Source organism: Solanum lycopersicum, chromosome 9 (genome assembly GCF_036512215.1).
Source record: "Solanum lycopersicum chromosome 9, SLM_r2.1".
In the NCBI taxonomy this organism is placed as follows: Eukaryota; Viridiplantae; Streptophyta; class Magnoliopsida; order Solanales; family Solanaceae; genus Solanum; species Solanum lycopersicum.
The window spans coordinates 51,170,749-51,190,093 of record NC_090808.1 but is presented as its reverse complement, the minus strand read 5'-3'; the positions used below and the strand labels follow the sequence as shown (position 1 = coordinate 51,190,093).

General features: G+C 36.6%; 1 protein-coding gene across 1 annotated transcript; it reads left to right on the top strand.

The window, feature by feature from the left end:
* Nucleotides 1–14,689: 14,689 nt before the first annotated feature.
* On the top strand, nucleotides 14,690–15,307 carry LOC138338566 (uncharacterized). The gene has a single exon (XM_069289542.1). The coding sequence runs from the start codon at nucleotides 14,690–14,692 to the stop codon at nucleotides 15,305–15,307; it is 618 nt and encodes a 205-aa protein (XP_069145643.1).
* Nucleotides 15,308–19,345: the final 4,038 nt, after the last annotated feature.

The following is a 19,345-nucleotide window of genomic DNA, read 5'->3' as shown; positions in this document are numbered from 1 at the left end:
AATATCTTTGTTGTTATGTTGTTTATTCGCCACACCATTGGGTTTCTATGTTGCCATGGGTCGAGTATTGGTACAATACATCGCTCCAAACTTCGGCAGGTATGACTCCCTTCCTGCTACTATAACTTGCTACGTAAAGGGTAGTAGTCCTAGTGATCTGGTGGACAATTTTTTTTTTTGGATAGGAATGAAATTTTGGTTCTTTTAAAGCTCAATTTGATTAAGACACAGGATCACATGAAGAGGTTGGTCGACAAACATCGTTCTGAGCTTGAGTTTGATGTACGTGACTAGGAGTTTGTCAAGATTAAGCCATACCGTCAAAACACTGTGCGCTTACAACAACATCCTAAGCTGGGCAGGCGTTATTTTAGACCATTTCAAGTCCTTAAGCACGTTGGTCAAGTGGCATACAAGCTAGATTTGCCAGCCATGGCCCGCATTCACCCTGTTTTTCATGTTTCAATATTAAAGCGATGCATTGGAGAGCCTGCACAACAATTACTCCTTTAAGTTTAACTGATTTTGCTGAGCATGGGGTTGAGTCTTCCCAGAACCATGAGGACAAGGTTTTTTTGCAGGAAGGAAGTATTGTTATGAAACAGAGTAATGACGTGGAGGACAGCCAGAGTGATGACGTGGAGGACAGCAAAGCTAAATCAGAAGATAATTTTATTCAGCCTAGTAGGAGTAATTGTGTGAATATACCATCTAAAAGATTTGTTGACTTTGTCTAACAAAACATGGGGGTAAAGTGGGGGCTAAATATACGGTAAGTGGAATAGCAAGTATTTGATATAAATCTATTATCTCTAAGCGTAGTTAGGTTAGACTATGGTTGTTGCATCGTATCCTTATTTCTCGTCTCTTCATCTCTTCTCTGTTTCTTCTTATTTCCTTGCAGTTCTCGGTAATCTTAATCGTTGTATGTTTTTCAGTAATTAATATAAGGATTAGTTGGTTGTTATTGAGTTTATTCTACTCAAACGTTCATTTCATATACAATCTGACTCAAGCAAGTAAGAAGAAACAAAAATATTAAGTTTGAGTGCGATAATTTTTTCTTACAAATATTTTATTCTTATATACTATACCTTTGTCACATACAAACATTGTTTAAGTGTCAGAACCACGTCATATGTCATTTTCAAAAGGTCATTTTCATAACCTTCAATGCTAGTTGTTGTGGAATTAGCATGAGCATATATAGTCTCATCGGCTCCAAGTCCAACAAGAGCATATGAACCAAATGGTTCTTTTACAACACAAACGAGACAAATATTCATGTCTATACAAATAGTTGTATTTTAGTAGACACTTTTTTTTCATAACAAAAATCACATTTTAAGTGACACTTTGTTCATAAAAGAACGTTAATATTTTGAAAGAAGTATATATTTAATTGGCCAAATACATGTACAACCCCTTAAACTTGTCCTTAAATTTCATTTTGACTCTACAACTCAATATTATTTCGTTTCAACCCTTTTAACTCTAACTTTTATGTTCTATTTTAACACAAAATGCTGATTTGACATATTGTTGTCATCTCACCTTTAACATTCGCTTGATGGATCCCATCAACTTTAATATTTGACACTTTACCTATTTATTTCCTCTATCTATTCTTCTTTCCCATTTTCTATCTATTTTATTTTCTTACTTATTACTTATGGATGCAAATACTTTAAATGGGTCGAACTTGAATGTTAGTGACATTTCATATGTGAAATAAGTTAGGTTCAATTGTAAGATTATGTAGAATTTTGTGTACCAATTATTAAACACACGAAATTGATTTTTACGGTGAGTTTGAAAACTAAAAATCTAAATTTTGTATAAAAAATGTTTGATAAGAAGCACTTGAAAAATTACACATCATATAACAAACTACAAAGCATGTTTACAAAGATTTGCTTACCAACAATAACCAAAGCAATTTTAACTTTTAGAAGACATTAGTCTGCAAATGTGATTTTTTTCCTATAAATGGGGAAGGATTATTGTTTTGAAAGGTTTCTCCAAATAGTAGGTTAAGAGACTTCTTTATTTTGGAGAAATAATTACAAGTCTTTTCACTTTTGGAGGGAAATAATTTCAAGAATTCGTAATAGAGTTGAGCTAATCGGATGATATGGAGAAAATGAAACACATAGCAATATGTAATTGGATATCTTTTACTTGTCTAACACGCGCATAACAATTATGTGAGGTTAAAAAAAGCATTAAACTGGAAAATAAAAATTGGAGTTGAAGGATTAAAATGAAACAAAGTTGAGTTGGCGTATCAAAATGAAATTTAAGGACAAGTTTAAGGGGTTGTACATGTATTTGACCTATTTAATTTGATGGTTTAATATTAATAATATCATACTAGTAAAAAAGAAATTCAACGACCATAATATCAAAAATATTTCAAAAATGTTGTGGGTTTGACATAATACAAATATGTCATTGAAATCGATATCTTGTACTTTTAAATTTAAATTAGCCACTAAGTATAATTTTTTCTTTATTACAAGCAAAAAACCCCACATTTTAAATATGATCTCAAAAATTATTTTTCACTTCTTTTTCCAAGCTTTCAAATGGTGTTCATCAAAATACACATTAGGGAAAAGTGGGCTAGCAAGTTTGGGCTGAATTTATCCACAAAGGAAAAGAGGGAAGATTCAAAACCTTAAACTTTTATTTATCTACATAGGTAGAGAAAAAAGCCCAAAAACCAACAGAAAGCAATGGTGTAGTACTGAATGAAGTGAAGATTCAGGAAAATATAATCATCGGCAATGGAAAGAGTGATCAACTCACCAATTATGGGTATATATGTTATGCTACTTAAAAAAACTTACTTCCCTTTTCATTCTTGGCAATGATTTGTTATTCTGCTATTCATGCAGTGGCAAAGTTGGTCATTTTAGTACGTTGACAACTAGAGAAGCATTAATATACAAGAAATAAACAAAATCTAACCTTAACAGAAGTGCCAATGGATTACAGCTCCTAGGGAAAGAAGTCAGAGAGAAACTCCTTCCTCATATTTCTGCACCCACTGCTCTTATTGAAGCAGAAGATCTAATTTTAGTTGATCATCAAGGACAAGAATGGAACATGTTACTTGTGCGTCAAAATGAGATCTCTACTTTCTTAAAGGACATTGGTATGACTATGCGGATAAATACAATTTAGCTGTTTTAGATACCATAGTTATTGAGAAGCAACATGACAGATTGAACAAGTTAATAATATTAATCCAGAAGACGTCAAAGAGCAAACTGAAATTAAAGATATTGACAAAGTTTAAGTAGTTGTAGTTATGTATGAAATCACAATCAAGAGAGACCCTTAAAATACCAAGTATGTTAGTTTAAGTAGTGTTGCATTATGAGAACACTCAAATGAAATACTATAAAATTGAATATTCGATTTTTAGAATTTTACTTTTCTCCTTTTGTCAATTGGCTAAATAAATTGTTATGAGTTAGGTCTATGTAACACTTATTTTACACTAAAATAATGTTATGAATTATGCTAGAGGGAAAAATCATTGTCAGGATCGTTATTTCAAGATGAGGATTCTGACTTATAGCTCTAAGCCATATCACAAATTCATCTGACTTGGAAAATGCACTCACAAGTGGAAACACCGAGGTAGACCATATGCTCGAGAGATTTTGTAAGTGGCATTGCTTACTGGAAGTAATGCTGATATTGCAGCTCTTGAAGGCCTGGGAACTCCTCCAATTTAGAACACAAAATCAATATACGAAAATTTGGTACAGGAACCTTCCATTACCGAAGGTCAGGTGTTGTGTTGGATTGCTTCTTGCCGCTGAAAATGGAAAATCTATTGGAGATTCAATGGTCACATACTTTGAGTCAATTTCCATTTGTTCCTGATGCTAATTTCCCTATGCTTATTGTAATAGTTCCCGTAACTGCAATTGAAACTGTGTATGGGATCCAGGAATAGGCTTCATTTCATGGCTCTAACAGGTAATATAGAGAACGTGGAGGAACTACTATTGTTGGGATGTATTGACAAGTTTTTCTTAATTGTGTATTCAAATCCTATGAGGTATAGTGAGGGATGTAAATTCCTACTGGTCCAAGGTACTCTCTGTTGTCGATAACTGCAATGTATAAACATTTCCTCTAATTGCATATTCACTAGTCTTCGTTGAATATTAACATGAAAGTTTTGGTGGCCAACTTCCAGAAGACATCAGTGTTGCAACTTTACTATATCACTGTTTGTTAGCGTGGAATAGAAGTGGGAGGTACAAGTATGAAAGAGTGTATATAAGGTGAAGGTAGTGCACTCTGCTGGTTACATATTTTATAGGATCATAGAGATGGTAGAATTGGCTGCACACCATAGACTACATTATGACTTAGGTAATGCATTAGTTTTTGTTATCCTCTTGAACAAATGTGTGGTTGCAGGATAAGTTATAACTGAACTCAAATTGATAATGCGCAAGAGTTTTACTACATGATTGTAATTAGTGGTTATCAATTCTAAGGAGATATTTGGTGGGAGACGAGCTTTTACAACTATTGCTCTGTACTTCAAGGTGAATAATTTTAGCTTTGACGAGTTTGAGCATGTTATGAAGTGTTCTCTTTATCTTATTTTTAAGTGCTTTTAAACCTCCTTTTGATCCTAACAGTATCCTTGGCAAAATTCTCAGCCACCCCATTCTTATCTCTATCCTTTAGTTACTTGTAATTTCAATATCTAAATTTGGTTGTTTGAGTATTGCATAAAATTATAAAGCTGTAATCATGTCCCAGTTCTTATTAATATAGAGAGGAATTCGGGTTTGTTACAGTAAATAAGAATCATTTAACTCGTGTGCTCTTCCTGTTCTCCTCGTGTATAATGGATAACACACAATAGAAGTCATAAATATACTACTAGTAAGACAAACCCAAACATAAGATATGACAACAGTAGCATCAAGACTAGCTTACGTAGGTCAAATGTTTCGTACAACTCTGTATCCATTAGCTTGATCACTTAGATTTGAATCAAAATAGTAAGAAATACATGTCTCTCTAATCAACCCAATAACCCTATATATCTATAAGCATTTCCATGCAAGGACAAAAATATAAACATTCCCCAACCTTTGCGTTAATGTCTGCGACTAGTTAAAATGACAACAAAGAAAACATTAGCAATGAACATTTTAAGAGAGGATCCGAGGAGTTTCTCCCTAGTTAATTACTGTTAAGCTATTGAAGGAATATTACAAATATCCTCAGAAAAGATTAGGAGGCCAGGTAGTTGACAGGAAAAATTATTCATATTGCTATTGAATATACTAACATGTAAAGATCTGAAGATGAATATCTATAGATTACAATTGTGGGTTTTGAGTATGAAACTTTTTAAGGCACTAAACAAAATAAATGAAGCTACTTAGTTTGATATCTAATCCCAATGGATGAATGTATTACAGTGATCAAGTTCATTCTTGTGTAAGTGGCAGACTAGTATTAATGAATCGATCCATCAGAGTCACTAAGAATCATCACAATGAAGTTCCATCCTTTTATCGACAGGAGTAGTAGTTGCAGTCAAAGGAGGTGCTGAACTATTATCGACAGCAGAAGTAGTTGCAGTAGAAGCAGGTGCCGAACTATTATTGACAACAGAAGTAGTTGCAGTGGAAGCAGATTCTGAACTGAAGGAATATTGATTGTATTGAAGTGTTAACCTACTAAGGGAATACATGAGAGATATATATAGGAGATATAGGAAGGAGTACTAATTCTAATAGGACTAGGATTAAGGAGTACTAATCCTAATAGGACTTGGATTAGTACACAGTAAATACTAATATTATTTAATACTATTTATTTAATACTATCTGTTATTATACCCCCTCAAGCTGAGCTGAGCGGAAGCGAACGGAAGCTTGGAACTGAGGTAATCGTGCTGTCGGCTCGGGAGAGGCTTGGTGAGAATATCAGCCGTTTGTTCTTCAGTGGGTACATACTGCACAGTTATGGTGCCGGCCTGAACTTCATCGCGAACAAAGAGACAATCAGTATCAACATGCTTCATTCTGGTGTGTAGGACGGAATTCTTGGCCACACAGATGGTTGATTTGTTGTCACAATAGAGAGCAGGAACAGTGTGAGTGGCGCGGAGTTCGCGAAGAATATTTGTGACCCACATGGTCTCAGCTGCAAGAAGAGCAAGGGCGCGGTATTCAGCTTCAGTCGAGGACCAAGAGACCTTGGGTTGTTTTTTTGTACACCAGGAGATCAGGTTCGGCCCCAAAAAATGAGAAACCCCAATGTAGATTTTCTGTCATTTTTATCATTCGCCCAATCTGAATCTGAGAAACCAAGAGTGCCAAAAATGTACCTGAGAATGCGTTTTAGGCAATGGTAATCATGTTCACTTGGTTGATGCATGCCCTGAGCAACTCGGTTGACAGCAAACTGGATGTCAGGACAGGTAATGGCCAGATACTGTAGAGCCCCAATGAGGCTGCGGAAGTGGGTGATATCGGCAAAGGGGGTGTCGGCTCCATTCGTAGACGAAGAGATTGCCATCGGTGTTGGTTGACTAGTGCATTTTTCCAGTCTTGCTTTCTGCAACAGATCTCGAGCATATTTTGACTGATGAAGAAATAAGCTGCTGCCTGTCCGAGAAACCTCCATTCCCAGAAAATAATGTAACGGGCCAAGGTCCTTCATTTTGAAGGTAGTATGCATAGCTCGAGTGACATCCTGAATGAGAGCTGCAGTAGAGCCTGTAATAATGATATCATCTACATAGACAAGAAGAATGACTGTACCGTGTGCTGAATGTTGAGCAAACAGACTCGTGTCGTGTACGCAACACGTGAAGCCGAGTCCCTGGAGGAACGTTTTCAGACGTGTGTACCTAGCACGGGGGGCTTTCTTGAGCCCATACAGAGACTTCTGGAGTTTGCAAACATGTTGAGGGAAGCGGGGATCAACATAGCCCCGTGGTTGCGTCATGTAGATAGTTTCATCAAGCATGCCATGAAGAAAAGCATTGGAAACATCCAACTGATTGATGAGCCAATTGTTGCGCACAGCGAGTGATAGTACCAGGCGAATGGTTTCCTGCCGAATAACAGGACTGAATGTCTCGAAGTAATCAAGCCCATACTCCTGATTGTAGCCTTTAGCAACCAAACGAGCCTTGTACCTGGAAATACTGCCATCTGCATTGTGTTTAATTTTGTACACCCATTTATAGCCCACTGGGTGCCGCCCATGGGGCTTAGGTACAAGAACTGAAGTTTTCTGATCAGTCAAAGCCTTAAACTCGTCATCCATAGCATAACGCCAATAAGCATTTTTGAGGCAACAGAGTAGGTTGTTGGTTCACTATCGGGAAGGGGTGTATTTGGTAGTATTGTAGCTTGAAAGGTTTTGGGTTTAAAGATACCGGCTTTGCCACGGGCTAACATGGGATGAGTATTGGGGGGTGGTACGGGTGGTGGTGATTCGGGGGTGGCCGGGAAGGTCCCAAAACGGATCGGGCTTGAGATGTTGTGGGTATGGGGTGGTTTGGGTTGGTTGTGAGTGTGGGTGGTGGTTGCGGTTGTATTGTGGGTGACGGTCGAAGGGGTGATGAGGGGTGTTTGGGTAGTGGGTGGAGGGGTGTTTGGGTAGTGGGTGGAGGTGTGGGGGAAGGTGGCGAGGGACCCTATGAGTATGTTGGAAAAAGGGGAAGGACGCCAATGAATGATGTATTTGTGGAGGGGGAAATAGACTCGTAGGGAAACTCATTTTCGATAAATTTGACATGACGAGATATGTAGACTTTATGAGTTTGTGGGTCAAGAAAGCGATAACCCTTGGAGGTAGGATGATAGCCCAAAAAAATACAAGGACGGGATCGGGGTTGTAATTTTTGAGTAATATGAGGGCGTAGCCATGGGTAGGCAAGACACCCAAAGACGCGGAGGTTGGTATAATTGGGAAGTTCTTGGTAAAGGAGTTGATAGGGTGATTTGTTGGAGAGAGTGTGACTGGGCATTCTGTTAATGAGGTAGTTTGCGGTGGCTAGAGCTTCTACCCAAAAGGAGACAGGGAGATGAGATTGATGTAGAAGAGTAACCACCGTTTCAATGAGATGGCGATGCTTACGCTCAGCCACCCCATTCTGTTCGGGAGTGTATGGACAGGAGGTTTGATGTATAATTCCCAGGGATTGCAGAAACTGGCCAAAGATGTTATTGACATATTCCTTTCCATTGTCACTTCGAAAAAGTTTAACATGAGAATTGAATTGTTTTTTGACCATTTTTTCAAAAGTGACAAAGGTGGTGTATGCCTGTGATTTATGTTTTAGTGGGTACAACCAAGTGTATTTTGTAAAATCATCCACAAAACAAATATAATAGCGAAAACCAGCAAATGAAGGAACGGCAGTAGGACCCCATAGGTCAGAATGAATAAGTTGAAAAGGTGCAGTTGTGCGCTTCTCAGATAAAGTAAAAGGTAATTTATGAGATTTAGCAATTGAACAGGAGTCACAATTGTTTACATGAATGGAAGAAAAACCTAATTGAGACATTAAAGAAATTATTATTTGAGTAGACGGGTGACCCAGACGATTGTGCCACAACAGACTGTGGCCATCAGCCGAAAGAGCCACCGGAGCCACATGAACGCTTTCTGAAACTAGGTGGGCAGACGAATTTGTGCCAGGAAGAACGTACAGACCATGCTCATAGCCCTGAAAAATCACCCTCTTGGTAGTATTGTCTAGGATCTGAAAATCATTAGAGGTGAACAAGAGGGAGCAATTATTGTCTTTTGTGAATTGGTGAACTGAAAGGAGATTGGTTTTAATAAAAGGGACGTGGGTAAGGTTACCTAGGTGAAAGATAGCGGTGGGGGTTTTAATGGTACCCGTGCCAGTGTGAGAAATATTAAGGGACTCACCGTTGCCAACAGTAATACCATTGGAGCAATGATATGAATTTGGAGCGTTAAGCTTGGATAGATAAGAAGTAACGTGCATGTTGGCCCCAGTATCCAACAACCATTCAGAGGAAGGGCCGGTTTGAGATGCATAATTGGCACGATTATCACTATTTCGGCTCTCCTCATACCGAAACCAGCAACGAACAGCGGTGTGTCCTGTTTTCTGACAGATTTGAAAAGTTGGACGATCCCGCTCGTGAGTGCCCTGCCCGCCGCTGCCAAAGGAGTGCAGGCTGTTTTTGCTGCCGTGCTGCTTACCATCGTACGACAGACGACTGCCCTGCCGACCGACCGCTGTTTCTGCCGTAGCCGCCGCGGCTCCCCTGCCGGCCGCCACCACGCCCCCTGTGATAGTTCTGGCTTGCGGTGAGGGCGGTGGCTGGCTCCATAACAGCGACTTCTCGGAGAAGAAGTTTGCTCTCCAGATCCACGTTGATTTCTTCACTTTTTAGCCACGAGGAGAGAGTAGCCAGGTCAACGGGCGTTGGACTGATGTGAACCGGCTGTTTAATGGAGGAGTAAGCTGATGGGAGCCCCCAAACGACGCACATGACGAGATCTTTTTTGGGAATGATTTCATTCACGGTGTCGAGGGCTGTGATGATGGTGGAGACCTCGTCTAAATACTCTGCCATAGTTTTCGTGCCTTTGGTAATTGTGTGGAGACGATCACGCAATTGAAAAATATGAGAGTGGGAAATTGATGCATAGCGTGTTGTGAGGGACGTCCACAGAGCTGAAGCAGTTGTGTAGGATCGGACACGTTTCTGAACCGTTGGAGAGATGACCGCAATCAAACATGATCGGATCTGGCCATCCACGGCTTTCCAGGCGGCATGGGCCGGATTGGTTTTTTCTGATTTGTCCGTGGCGGTGATGACTGCCGGCGGCGGTTCTGTGCTTCCACGACGTATTTGAGAAGGTAATTGGCCTCAAGGGCTGTAAGAACGGTGATTTTCCATGTAGGGTAATTTATGTCTGATAATTTTCGAGAATTAGGGCATGAAGATGCCGGAGAAGGAGTTTAACGCCAGAAGGAAGTGAATCGAGAGGATCCACCTCGGTTGTCATGGCTGCCGCCGCCCAAGAGAAGAGAGGGAACGATCGGTGCCCTAAAGAGAGAAAAAAAACCTAGAGAAATAAAGATCTAGGTTTTCTGGCTCTTGATACCATGAAGGAATATTGATTGTATTGAAGTGTTAACCTAATAAGGGAATACATGAGAGATATATATAGGAGATATATGAAGTAGTACTAATCCTAATAGGACTAGGATTAAGGAGTACTAATCCTAATAGGACTTGGATTAGTACACAGTAAATACTAATATAATTTAATACTATTTATTTAATACTATCTGTTATTATGAACTATTATCGACAGCAGAAGTAGTTGCAATGGAAGCAGATTTTGAACTATTATTGACAGCAGAAGTAGCTACAGTGGAAGCAGATTCTGAACTATTATCGACAACAGAAGTAGCTGCAGTGGAAGCAGATTCTGAACTATTATCGACAGGAGTAGTAGTTGCAGTCAAAGGAGGTGTTGAACTATTATCGACAGCAGAAGTAGTTGCAGTGGAAGCAGGTGCTGAACTATTATCGACAACAGATGTAGTTGCAGTGGAAGTAGGTGCTGAACTATTATTGACAACTGACGTAGTTGCAGTAGAAGCAGATTCTGAACTACTATTGATAGCAGAAGTAGTTGCAGAAGCTGTACTATTATCGACATCAGTAGTAATAACAGTCGAAGTAGATGCTCAACTACTACTATTGACAGATCTAGTAGTTTGATAAGTGATTTCAAAGTGATAGGAAGTGTTGACAAGCTGAACCTTTGCAGTTGGATCAAGAATTACCTTGTTAACAAAGATAGTAGTGTCTTCCTTAACCAACAATTTTTGTTTTGTTACATATTCCTCCCAATCGTTTCCTGTAATATAATATTCATCTTGAACAGAATGCTCCACTAGCACAACAATTGAGTCCTTGGTAATTGTATCATTTAGAGGTAGAAATATTGCATGTCCTAGTTGAAGAATAACATATGGAATAAACAATCTTGATTCTTCCTTTGATAGCCGTAAGCAGTTGGGATTCTGTGCAACATCTTTAGCACATAAATTCTTGACAAGCACTGATATTATCTCTATTGATTTACTGCAAATTAATTAAAAACAATAAAAATATGAGTAAATGAGTTATGACTAAAACCGGGAATTGAAATGAATTGAAAAACATACTTCTGTAATTTGCAAGTGTAGATTTCATAGAAAAATCTTTGCTTAAAACAATATATGAAATTCCCATATTCGAACTTGCGTTGAGCTACATATTCATCCCATCCACTTCCTGAAATTTGGTATTCGTGTTCATCATTACGCACTAGTTCAATAGAAAATGTCCTTCTCTTAATTGGATCACGAATAAGTAGATGTGTTACTTGTCCCTTTTTCGGAAAAGGAGGTTTAAGGAGATTGTGTTCCACATGCTTCTTTGATAACCATAAGAATTTGGGATTTCCATAGACATCTTTAGCACATGACCTTTTCACAACCACTTTCTCCTCTGCTCGAGCTTGACTACTTGAAGATAATTTAGAGTCATGACTAAGACAGAGAATTGAATAAAATAGAATTGAATAAAATAGAATTGAAGAAGATACATGTGAAGCATGAGATTCAGTATTATTGAACGAAATTCATCAAATTGTAGTTCCTCCATTTTTGAAGACTTCATAGGTTCTCTTCATTCTTTAATCGAAATATAGATGCTCTTTCTTCTTCTCCTATATATAGACTGCTATTTTACACAAAACAGTTACAACCGTTTTTTCTACTTCCAATTATATTCATCCATTCTTCAAAGTGTTATATATATTATTGGAAAACATAATTCCCACTCATCAATTAGCTGCAGAAAGAAAGAAATGAAAAAGAGCATATGAGCAGCACACTGTATCAACACGTGAGGGAATAAAATTAGTTAGGTTGTTAGAATAATTTTACAAGATTTAGACAAGTGTACAACTGAGATTTTTCTATATTTTTCTTTTTGCTTATTTTCCTACACAGAATACTTGTATATATAGATTGAAAATAATGATCAATAGATCATCAGAAAAATTCCACAAACGTCTCCTCCATTTCTTACATGGTATTAGAGTAGTAAGCTCGATCCATTCCTCATTCACTCATCATCTACAATGGGAGATTCTTCATCACCCTCCAACAATTCTTGAACCAGTGTTGCACCTACAGCATCTGCTATTGACTCCAGTTACCCCTATTATCTTTGGCCCTCTGATTTTCCTGGAATGAACCTCATAAGCACTGTGTTTGATGGACGAGGTTTCCCCGGGTGGAGGAGATCGATCTTGATAGCTCTTTCAGTTAAAAGGAAGCTAGGCTTCATCAATGGCACTTGTCAACCACCAACTTCCAATACTTCTGATTCTTCTCAATGGAATTGTTGTAATGACATGGTAACCTCTTGGTTACTCAACTCATTGTCCAAAGATATTGGAGATAGTGTTATCTATTCCAACACTTCTAAAGAGCTTTGGGATAGCCTCAAACAAAGGTTTGGTAAGTCTAATGGTACCTAAATTTTTCACCTTCAAAAGGAACTTAATGGATTAGTGCAAGGTAATTTTGATATATCAGGTTATTTCACTAAATTAAAACATTTATGGGATGAGTTGGACTCTTTAAATGCAGATATTACTTGTTCTTGCGTCTGCGTTTGTAATGGGGAATCCAAAAACTTTACAGGATCAAAGACTTATTCATTTCCTAATGGGTCTAAATTACACTAATGGTCAAGCCAAAGGTACCATTCTAATGATGAATCCACTCCAGGCATGGATCTTGCATATTCTCTGTTATTGCAGGATGAAAATTAGAGGGAGATCTATTAATATACTCAAACTGCACCAGACTCTTTAGCCTTCGTTAGCAGGAAATCATAATCACAGTTCTGATTCTTCAAATCTTAGAAATGGAAATTGTAATCAAAATTTTAAAAATGGGTATGGTGATCAGAGGTCTAGTATCTACCCTCCGAAAGCTAGTTTTCCTTCTCAAAAATCTGGCATCAATACACAAAGAACCAAAGGGAAGAAAAGCAAGTACGACCCAAATGTTACTTATACATATCGCTTTAGAACTGGACATATCATGGATAATTGTCATAGATTGCATGGGTATCCTGAGGATTTCGAGTTCACTAAAGGGAAAAACTCTATGATCAAAGGGACTGCAACTTTTGCAGGAGAGGACAACCCTTATCAATCTTCTAAGGAAGGAGAGACGACTAATTTTCAGCACTTCACTAAGGAACAGTTGGCACAAATTAGTCAAATGGTGAAGAAAATGCAGATGTCTCAAATAGTGCCTTCAACAGAGATAAATGCAAATGGTCTAGCTGATACCATCCTTAAATACTCAGGCACATGTTTTTCAATTTTAAGTTCTGCAAATTGGATCATTGACTCAGGAGCATCTAAACACATGTGTTTTGATGTTTCTTCTTTCTCCTTTATGAAACGTCTTCCTGTTCCCACTAACATTAGTTTACCTAATTCTTTCAAGGTAACTGTCACTCATATAGGCAGTGTTTGTATTCTACCTAACTTTACTCTAACCAACGTCCTTCATGTTCTTGTTTTTTAAATAAAATCTTCTTTCAATACATAGGTTGTGTGATTTAATCAACTCAAATGTGTTGTTTACTTCTAGTGCATGTCTGTTGCAGGATCCTCTAATGAAGAGAGTGGTAGCTTTTGGTGAACTTAGAGAATATTTATATCTTCTGCAGCCGACTAATTTTAGACCGAGTTTAAATTCTGTCAAGCAATCTGTGCCTTTTTCAAAAGGGAGCAATTCCAGTTTTATTCCTGTTTCTTGTCCTGTTCTTTTTTATGATCTTTCAAATGTAAGCCTTTGGCATATAAGACTTGGAAATTTGCCCTATCAGCAATGAAATTATTTAATTTTATCAAACATTCTTCTAATTCTACTCTAATATGTCCTATTTGTCCTCAAGCAAAACAAACCAGGTCCTCGTTTCCCACTAGTTCAATCAAAACTAAAGGAACTTTTGAATTGATTCAGATTGATACTTGGTGCCCTTATAAACATGTCACTCACAATGGTTACAAATATTTTCTTACCATAGTTGATGACTATAGTAAAGGTGTTTGGACATTCTTGCTAAGTACTAAAAACAATGCTTTTCGGGTTTTAAAGACCTTTATATCCATGGTGGAAAGACAGTTTAACAAAAAGGTTGAGTATATGAGGTTAGATAATCCTTTAGAACTTGGAAAAGGAACCCTAAAAGCTGCTTATTTGCAAGAACATGACATTTTACTTCAATAGTGGGGTGGTGAAAGGAAAGATGGACATCTTTTGGAGGTTGCTAGAAGTCTGTTTTTTCAATCCCATGTTCCCATTTCTTATTGGGGTGAGTATTTTATCACAACTACACATTTAATCAACCTTTATCCTTCAAAGGTTTTACATGGAAAGACACCTTATGAAATTTTCTTTCACCAGCCACCTTCATGCTATTCTTTATGAACTTTTGGTTGTCTTTGTTATTGTTCCACCTTATCTCAAGGAAGGTCAAAATTTTATCCCCGAGCTACGAAATGTGCCTTCTTAGTCTACCCTCATCACCAAAAGGGGTACACAGTCATGGACATCACCTCTAAGAAGATATTTGTATCTAGGGATGTCATTTTTTATGAAGGTCAATTCCCTTTTGCTACATCTTCTACCTCATCCTCTACACTCTTTACTCCTTCTCCTTCTAATTTTGATGATACTGATCAACCTCTTTATCCTCTCACTTTCCATAATCACATATTTTCATCTGTTCCTTCACCACCTTGCTCTCCTAATGTTGTTCATCCTCCTTGGCCAGTCCTTGTCATTCCTTCTGTCCTTTCTCTACGAAGATCAAAAAGGCTTTCTCACAAACCAGGTTATCTTAAGGATTTCATATGTAGTAGTGTTTATCTCATTAATCTTACTGACTCATGTTTTGCTTTCCCTTTTCCTACTCAAGTGTTTTCTTTTAATACCCTGTCTGTTCCTAATCAACAAATTTTCAAATCCCTCACCAATTTGACTGAAACCACTAGTTACTCTCAAGCGGCTGCACACCCTGAATGGGTATCTTCTATGGCTGCAGAACTTGCTGCTCTAGAACTCAACGACACTTGGGGAGTTGTTTCACTACCTCTAGGAAAGAAGTCTTTACCTTGCAAATGGGTATACAAGATCAAACTTCTTTCTGATGGTTCAATTTAAAGATTTAAAGCTCGATTGGTGGTGAGGGGGGATATTCAAAGAGAGGGAATTGACTACAATGAGACCTTTTCTCCTGTTGTCAAAATGACAACCATCAGATGTCTCTTAGCAGTGGCAGTAAAGAAAGATTGGAAAGTTTCACAATTGGACGTCAATAATGCCTTCTTACACGGTTCATTAGAGGAGGAAGTTTTCATGAAATTCCCACCCGGGCTTATTCCACCATCACCTAACCATGTTTGTCTCCTTAAAAAGTCTTTGTATGGTTTGAAACAAGCTTCTCGACAGTGGTATTCTCGACTTGCTGTTGCTCTCAGTTACAAGGGATACACTTCGTCTTTGCATGACTACTCTCTGTTTTTTAAAAAATCCGCAGGCCTTATCTCTATTATTGCAATTTATATGGATGAATTCTTTTAACTGGTGATGATCTTCATGAAATTGCTGCAATCAAGTCTTTTCTCTATGCGGAATTCAGGGTAAAGGATTTAGTGAACATCAATTATTTTCTTGGTCTGGAAATTATTAGAGAGAATCAAGGTTTTATCATCAGTCAACGCAAATTTGTTCTTGACCTTCTCAAAGAATTTGATACTTCAAATGTTTCCTCAGTTACTTCCCCTTTGGATCCCTATATCAAAATGCATGCAGATGCTTATATAATGCTTTTCGATCCTACAACTTACAGGCATTTAGTAGGGAAATTGAATTATCTGACACATACTCGTCCAGACCTTGCTTTCCCGGTATTGAAACTTAGCTAATTTATGCAGCGGTCATGCCACTCTCATTTCTCTGTTGCTCTTCGTGTATTGAAATATTTGGCTTAGGATCTAGGGCAATAAATTCTCTTATCGTCTTCTCTTTCTCTATCTCTAAATGCTTTTTGCGATTCCGACTGGGCATCTTGTAAGGATTCTCGTCGGTTGATCAGTGTATTCTTCATTACACTTGGTGGTTCCCCCATCTCATGGAAATCAAAGAAGCAAGCTTCAATTTCCCTTTCTTCAGAAGAGGCAGAATACAGGTCCATGAGAAAAGTCACTGCCGAGATTACTTGGCTCATCCGTTTGCTGGAGGATCTTTTAGTCTCACCACCATTACCTGTTCCTATTAAATTCGATAGTCAAGTTGCGATTCATATCGCTCACAACCCTGTTTTCCATGAGAGAAAAAAACATGTGGATCTTGATTGTCACTTTGTATGACAACAATATGCATCTGGATTGATCTCGCGTTAGTTTGTTCCTTCAAAGCTCTAGCTCGCAGATATCTTTTCAAAGCCTCTTTCTGGCGCCTCCCATCATAACATTTTATCCAAGTTGGGGGTTTCTTCACTCCCCTCCAACTTGAGGGGGGATGTTTACAAACATAATTCCCACTCATCAATTAGCTGCAGAAAGAAAGAAATGAAAAAGAACATGTGAGCAGCACACTGTATCAGCACGTGAGAGAATAAATTTAGTTAGGTTGTTAGAATAATTCTACAAGATTTAGACAAGTGTACAACTGAGAATTTTCTGTATTTTTCTTTTTGCTTATTTTCCTGCATAGAATACTTGTATATATAGATTGAAGATAATGATCAATAAATCATCAAAAAAATTCCACAAACGTCTCCTCCATTTCTTACACACACACACACACACACACACACACATATACACACACACACACACACACACACACATATATATATATATACACACATACATATATATATATAAATATATATATATATAAATATATATATACTAGTTCTCGACATGTGCTTTGCACGTTAGTTTCCCGAAACTAAATAATGTATATAGTATGAGTTATATTAAAATCGTTATTATTTTTCCCAACATCATTATTATGTATTTATTTAAATTACTTCAATTTAAATAAAAATATATTTTGCATAAACTATTCAAGTATTATCAAACTCATCATGCATTAATATAAGTTTTGTCAATTAAATAACACTTAAAAGCATAATAACACAAAAGCAAAGAATTGTTATTCATAATAATGCAAGTACATAATTACATAAAAATAAAAGTCGCATACCAAGTTCATTTGTACAATCATACCTGAACTCCAAAATGAAAAAGAAAAAACTTAAAATCATAATCTAACAAAAAAAAGATCTAAAGAAATATATAAGTCATATCTTATACTGTTAAGTTTAACCGTTGAACTATATTGTAAAAAAGCTTCTCTTGCTTCTCTTTTAATTTCAGAATGAAGCTATTTGTTCTTTTCCCCATTTAATTCTTAACGATATGTATTTATATCATAATTTAGGAAGAAGAAAAGAGAATAGTGGATGATAGAAAAGAAAAGAATATGATGATATAAGAAGCAATTAACTGATATTTATAGTGATATTTGATTGCCTTTTCACCTACCAGAATTTTTAATGGGGCACATTGAATCATGATAGATATATTTATTTTAGTGTCTAAATTCAAAGAATCACAAACTTTGAAGAGTTTCATACATTATTGTTGGTAGATAAATTTGTGTTAATTTCAAAATTCAAAAAATCACAGAATTCGGAGAGTTTCATACATTATTGTTTTCTACTATAATTTAATTTAACATGTTTAATTATAATTATAATGTCATAACTAAAAAATTAAATTGTAGTTGTTGGATGTCATATTCTACCATTCTGTAATTAAATATTAGTATTTAAAAATAACTTAATTTATTTCGATTTAGTGAAGGGGAACAATGGTAATCCAACTTTGAAGGTTGGAGCTTCGTACTTATATATATATATATATATATATATATATATGCTTTTTACGTATTTGCAACAGTTTTTATTTTCTGCTTTGAGTCCACTACTATGAAATTATAGCAATCATATTTTAATTTATCGAAAATATTCTCTTACTATTGAAAGTAATTTAAATATATGTCTCGTGATACTTCAAATTCAATATAAGTTATATTTTCAATCAAAATATACCCCTCTTTTTATGCTTACATCGTTTATCTTATTTTTAACTAAATGACACATGATAAACTTAAAAATAAATTATACATCCCTAATTTTAAAGACATAATGTAAAACAAGGCCAAATTAAAAAACATATTTATGTATTAGGCCTAAAATCAATTATGGTAATACGAAAATCAAAATGCTTATGTCAAACACATTCCGAAGAATGTTAATATTGAGGTTCTATATATCTTTTTTTTTTTGGAAGAGACTTAAGAAGAAAAACAACCTGACCTTATCCCTACCTCGTGAAGATAGGAAGGATGTTCCCGAAAGATGGCAGCTCAAAATGATCTAAAAATAAAATCACTCCAAGAAAACTTACAAAACGAGAATTCTTCCATACCATGCAGCCTCTCTTTTCAAAACTCTCACAAGAAACTTTTTCTTTTTAACATGTAAAAATCAAAGTCATGATTTCAACTTCCACATTACTTAAAACCTTAAAAGTTGAATTCAGAAAGCTTTAAATCTTGAATTTGCCTTATATTAAACACTAAATAAACATTTGAAGAGAGCAAGAGGTTCAACTACAACATAAAACTCTCTCCCAAGTCAAACTCTCGCAAGCAATAAAAAAGGATGGAAAAAATATAATACATGTTAATTAATTGTGTATTACCCGATATTGCAGAAACTGTTGGAAAAACTCGGACAAGCACAAAAGTATATAAGGTAAAAGTAATGGAAATAAAATGGAAAAATAACGACACCAAGAATTTTACGTAGAAATCCTTCTGAATAAGGGAAAAAACCACGGGCCAAGAGGAGCAATTGATATTACTATTGTAAGAAATTTTAGACTGTGTAGTCACGAATACAATACTCAAAGTGACTACACACTCAAAAGAAACAACACTCTTTTGGTTTTCGTCTTGCTAAAATATCGCTCACACTCTATTTTTCTTCACAGACTATTTTCTTGTATAGTCTATGGAATAGCTCACTTTGCTCTCAAAATGGGTTTTCTCTCTAACTTGGTGTGTTCTACAAATGAGCAAGAATGCTCTATTTATAGAAGGATAAAATCATGCATATGTCAC

Excerpts from the sequence above, each read along its gene's own strand:
- LOC138338566 (XM_069289542.1), top strand. The coding sequence starts at position 14,690 with ATGGACATCACCTCTAAGAAGATATTTGTATCTAGGGATGTCATTTTT.